Genomic DNA, 6,217 nt, shown 5'->3' on the forward strand with positions numbered 1-6,217 from the left:
CTATTGAAAAAAATTAACACGGTTCGAGTTTGAAAAAATATTTAATTGAACTTTTAAAATATCATAATACGACTTTAAATTAGTTTTTAACAATACTGATGGAAAATATGAGATCCAATTAAATAATATCTCAAACTCATTTGAGTGTAATTTTTTTCATAGTACACTCAAAAACTAATTTAGAATCGCATTATGATAATTTAGACTCATTCGATTATATAACCCATAATGAAAATGCTCCACTTTTTGCCAGACTGTCTTATATTTAGACTAATATAAACACGGACTAATATACATATCGGTAAGAGGTGGGTGGCATGACATTTAGTCGTACAATTAAATAAAAAATATAAAAAAAATTGTAATTCGAAAAGGCAAAAAAAAAATTTAAAATAAAAATACAATAAGAAAAGTTAAAAAGGAAGAGAAATCACACAGATTTGTAGTAGAAGAACAGCTTCACCTCACTTCCCACGATAACGCCCCAAATGCCTTCCATGCTCTTTCTCTCTCTCCTCTTCAATCCCCCTTACTCTCCATGACACTCCAAACCCTTCTCAATTTCAATTCCAATTGAACAATATCTGGGATTTTCTCTCTCCTTTTTTGATATACAAATATAGCTTCTTCAATTGGGGTTTTCAGTTTTTGTTTAATTTTTCTGGGTTTTGGTTCATTTTTTGAAGGGTAATTTTGATCTGGGTATTTCTCATTTGGATCGATCTATCTGTGGAGAATTCAGGACAGAGAAATTAAGAAGAAGAAATGGAGGAAGCGCTTTGTAATTGGGCAGTGATCCGATCTCTTCTTGCTATTGTTCAATGGTGGGCTTTCAATGTCACTGTTATTATCATGAACAAATGGATCTTTCAGGTCCTTTTCCTTCCCTTTATCTTGAATTTCCTTTCAATTTAATTTGGTGTATGTAAATTATTCATGTTTTGATCGTAAATAAACTAATAGTGTTGAATTGTTGATGGGTTATTTGAGCTACTTCCTGTGTACAGTTATCTGTGTATTTTTTGAGGTTTGCCTTGTTCTAATTATATGGTAATCTGTAATGGGCTTATTTTTTTGGTGCGAATGAGCCAAATGGGGGCGGGGGATTCGAACATGAGACTTATTGTACCCAAATTTGCATCGATTGGTGTTAATTTTCCTGTGTGAACCATATAATTGTTACTGGTATTTCTTTTTGTGTTCAGAACAGTTTCCATTTTAAGCTAGTGTATGTGTTTGTTAAGTGACTTTGTCTTTGGTTATGATCAGAGTGATGCTATGGTTGATTAATGTAGTTGTTCGTTTGTCTATGTTTTTTTTAGTTTCTATGAGAATAAGGGAGAAAATAGGGAAGAAAAGTTCTTGCTATAACAAATTTGGGATCCCTTGAGGTGTGAATCAACCTAGTTCATGCACAAAATGTGTATGGAATTGTTGAGAATTCAGTGTAACAAAAATGATTAGAATAAAATTTAACCACCATGGACTTCCAAATCAATGGAATTCGTTTTCCTTGATATGTTACGATGCATAGTATTTCTGTAAAAGACTTTGATCATGGCTTATTAGGGAATTGCTGCTGTTGTGGAATTACAAGTCAAGCAATGTATTCAGATGGTATTCTTTGTTAAGTCGGCTCCTCATAGTTTGTGAACATGCTCTATTGTATTGTGAATAAATTGAGTTAAATTAAAACTCCATTGGAATGAAAATGGGGATTTTAAACTTTAAAGAGTTATACATACTTTTAGAGAAGATTATGTGGTGTTGTCTAGGAAGAATATCAATTTTTTCATAAGTTTAGATAGATCTATCAATGTCCAATGCCATTCTAGTTCTGTATTTTCTTAATTTACTCCCAGGTTAGCATTTTTTGCGGTTATTAATGTGTTTTCTTTCTCGGGTTTTGTTGAAACAGAAACTGGATTTTAAGTTTCCTCTTACAGTATCTTGTGTCCACTTCATATGCTCGTCTATCGGAGCTTATGTGGCGATCAAGATTCTGAAGATAAAACCTCTGATAACAGTTGACCCCGAGGATCGCTGGAAAAGGATATTCCCTATGTCATTTGTGTTCTGCATCAACATAGTCTTGGGAAATGTGAGCTTGCGTTATATACCAGTCTCCTTTATGCAGACCATTAAATCCTTCACTCCAGCAACAACAGGTTAGTTGTGGAATTAATATTGTTACATTAGTACGTACTAGGGAATATTACAAGATTATATTACAAATAATATAACTATCACTTAAAACCACAGATTTTTTTTACCTGGACTTTGATGGATTTAGTATTTGTTGTCTAAACATAAATTGTAACAGTTATTTTGCAGTGGCTTGTATGGAGAAAAAGTTTTGAGTGGAGAATCTGGGCTTCTTTGGTCCCGATTGTCGGAGGGATTCTTCTAACTTCTATGACAGAACTTAGTTTCAATATGTTTGGATTTTTGGCTGCTTTGTTTGGTTGTTTGGCGACCTCAACCAAAACTATTCTTGCGGAATCTCTTTTGCATGGCTACAAGTTTGATAGGTACTTGTTTATGTTTATCCTTTCCCATTTATTTTACTTGAAAGACCTCGGTATGCATGGTAAGTTGATCATTTTTGCATATATACCTTCTTTTCTGTTCGTGGTACTTTGGGTTGTTTATTAGACAGTTATAGAGGATTTATCAATGTTTTTTGTTTCTCATATACCTGCCTTTGGTGTAAGATTGATATTCATCCATGATTTTTTTGCACGTGCATTCCATTTTCACCAATCAACACTTACACTACATGAATTTTTGCTTCTAAAACTGGGGAATGAAGCTTCCATTGGGTAGAAGAGACTCAAGAATGGTTCCGTTAAATTCTGGCCTTGAAGCACATCCCTATTCCTGATTTTGCTCCATTGTTTTCATCTTCACAGCTCATCCCTGATCTTTGTATGGAAATGGTGATTCACTTTATGTGCTACCTAATTTTAGAAATCAATCTTACCTTAGATCAATGAGAATTTTGGTATACTAGTGTACATGAGCTTGCAATTTACTATTTCAGGAACTTCCCCCTAATTTTACTTTTTTTAAAAAGCATTTACAGATTTATTTATCAATAGTAACAGTCAGAAACTCAAAAATCAAATACATCGTATGTCGTTTGATGTTTTATTTATTTATTTATTTAAATAAGCTCTTAGATTTCTTACGATATTCATGAGGAGTCGAGGGCGATTAGAATATATACTTAGGTTAAGGGAACAACGCAGTGGCCTGAATCCTGATAAGACATTGCTGAACTGATGTTAGCAGGTGCAATCCAAAGATTTATAGAATCTTGGGCTTGTAGCCTTATAGCATGAGGAACTTCTGTCTTTAGATTGTGTGCAATTCCCACTTAGAAGTACAGTTCCAAAGGTAAACCAAGCAAGATAGTGATTCCAACCATCTCGGGAAAGGACTGAGGTCTCTGTTATAGTATATTCTTGTAGGAGGAAAAGATGTATGAGAAGAAAGAAAAGAATAAAGTTTTTCTCATAGTAATTTTGAATGCTATCTTCAGTAATGTTGCTCTTATCTACCTTGAGGAACTATGTTACCCAAACTCTTCATTTTACCTCAAATACCCGTCTCAGATCCCTGACACTCTAACATGGATATAAACACTTTGACACTTCATTTTTTACCAAAATCATGCTTTTTTTTCACAAAATAGCCATGTCAGACTCTTGGACACATACTCGTGTGCGACATGGGTATCCAATTGACCGAGTATGAGTAACATAGTTGAAGAATACAGCTTTCTAGAAAAGCATTCATTGATCTTCCGTGCAAAGTAGTAGAAAAGCATTCATTGATCTTCCGCACATAGTTAAGGAGTATAAGTAACATAGTTAATATGCTTGTTTTTAGTAGTCTACTTCCATCTTTCTCTTGCCTTGCTTCTGTAATGGCCTCCATTCTCTGTAACTGACATTGTTGTATTGATATCTACACAGCATAAACACCGTCTTCTACATGGCACCTTTTGCAACCGGTATTCTAGCATTACCAGCTTTGGTACTTGAAGGTCCTGGAGTAATTGTATGGCTTAACACACACCCTTCGGTCTTCTCTTCCTTGAGCATCGTCTTTGCCTCTGGAGTATTGGCTTTCTGTCTCAATTTTTCCATCTTTTATGTTATTCATTCTACTACGGCTGTCACGTTCAACGTTGCTGGAAATCTCAAGGTGAGCTTAAATAGTTCTGTTTTTTGTTTTTGTCATCCCTTATTAACTGAACTTCTTTTGCTAAATCTAAAATACAACTCTCTTTTTTGTAAGATTAAAGAAACTAATATTCCCTCTGATCCAAAATACAAGTCAAGTTGTAATTCAAGGGAAATTACTTCCCTTGTTAAATTCATGGGATCTTCCTTAGTTGTTTGGTTGACAACATGGGAATTAGAAATTCCTATGAATTTTGATTGACCAAGAGGGGCTAAGTAACTTACTTCTCATGTTTTGTAGACCAATTTCCTCCATTTTTTATTTTTTATGTCAACCAAATAACTACACTATCTATAAATTCCCATGAGTTGTCAACCAAACAGGAAAACAACCCCTAAAATTTCTGCTTTTGTGGATTGTTTCATAAATCAAAAAGCTAAGGGCCTGTTTGGTATCGTTTTTTGTTTTCAGTTTTTTGTTTTTTACAAAACTAAAAACCAAAATATGAAAACCACAATTTTTTTTGTCAGTTTTCAAAATCAACATGATTACTATCATTATGATTATTTTTTAATCCATAATTCAATCTAAATCATACGATTATGACTTACAAAACCAAAAAACCGATAACTGACAGTGATAACTCGTTTTTTTGTTTTTCTTAGGTTGCTGTTGCCGTTCTCATTTCATGGCTGATATTCAAAAACCCAATATCGGGTTTGAACGCAGTAGGGTGTGCAATAACACTGGTTGGTTGTACGTTCTACGGCTACGTGAGGCACATGATATCACAACAACTGCCCGGAACACCGAGAACTCCTAGGACACCACGGAATCGTACAGAAATGATCCCCCTTGTGAATGAGAAGTTAGATGACAAGGTCTGAAACTCTGAATCAATCAAGTAGTAATTTTCCAGGTAAAAATTCAAGGTTTCTTGGAATATAGGTTTTATAGGAAGACAACAGAGGTGATTATGATTATGATTATGATGATAATGATATTTATTTCTTTGTTGTTTTAGACATGATTAGATTCTTATAAGTTCAAATAGAATGCTTCTTTCCTAACCCTTCATACATATATATAGAGAGAGAGAAAAGTTTTTCCCTGATTGTCATATTATCATGTAGTTCTATAATTACTTACAGGTCTGAAAGTTTTTCGTTTTCTGAATTTTATCAGCAGCAGCACTTGATTTGTATGATTTCGTTCTAAAAAATGTTCGAGTCATGGTTAAAGGCCGAGTACTCTAACGTTGAGCTAGCAACCCGAAAAACAGACATGTTTTGTAGTTACAGCTGATATGAGAAAGAAATGGATAGATTTGATGCACATAAACTAGAGCCTAGTGGTGAATAGGTGATCAAAATTTGGTATGGGCCTGGGATTTAACCCAAAAACTCATGCGCAAACCCATAAATTTGCTATGGGCTTCTTGGGTCAAATCGGGTTTTGTTGGGCCGGACTGGGGCTTTTGGTAATAAAAAGCGTATTTGAGATTGCTCAAACCTGTACTTTATTTGGGCCGGGCTATAGTTGATCAGGTCTAGCATAAACTATAGAATTGTGAATAATTGGGAGTTTAATGAAGTGATTAGTTATACTTGTAATGGTAGTTTTGAGTACTAACTCATCTAATTGGTTTTTGTTTTTGTTCAAGCTTACTTATCTTAAATCGAACTGGAACATGGTTACTTGGTTACTATAGAATTGTGAATAATTGGAGAGTTTAATGAAGTGATTAGTTCAAGCTTACTAATCTGAAATCGAATTTGAACATGGTTACTATACGCAACCCTTCAAAATTAAGTGAAAAACAAATACTCCGTACTCGTAAAGACATGACTCGAACCCGTGTTCAATGTGGTCGGATATTCAATACGACCCTCTTCATAGCATACATTATACTTCATCTGCTCTTGTTTAGTTGATACGTTTATCTTATAAAATTTGCCAATATATTCAATAATTAATATCTTTAATTACTAATGGGTAAAAATTATAAACAGTTAAATCATTTTAT

General features: G+C 34.0%; 1 protein-coding gene across 1 annotated transcript; it reads left to right on the forward strand.

Moving 5' to 3' along the window:
• Positions 1-436: 436 nt before the first annotated feature.
• Positions 437-5,311, forward strand: LOC110798873 (UDP-galactose transporter 1). The gene is made up of 5 exons (XM_022004103.2): positions 437-873; positions 1,919-2,168; positions 2,324-2,531; positions 3,981-4,212; positions 4,857-5,311. The coding sequence occupies exons 1-5, from the start codon at positions 766-768 to the stop codon at positions 5,076-5,078; spliced, it is 1,020 nt and encodes a 339-aa protein (XP_021859795.1). The 5' UTR covers positions 437-765; the 3' UTR covers positions 5,079-5,311.
• Positions 5,312-6,217: the final 906 nt, after the last annotated feature.

This window comes from Spinacia oleracea, chromosome 2 (genome assembly GCF_020520425.1).
Source record: "Spinacia oleracea cultivar Varoflay chromosome 2, BTI_SOV_V1, whole genome shotgun sequence".
NCBI lineage: Eukaryota > Viridiplantae > Streptophyta > Magnoliopsida > Caryophyllales > Amaranthaceae > Spinacia > Spinacia oleracea.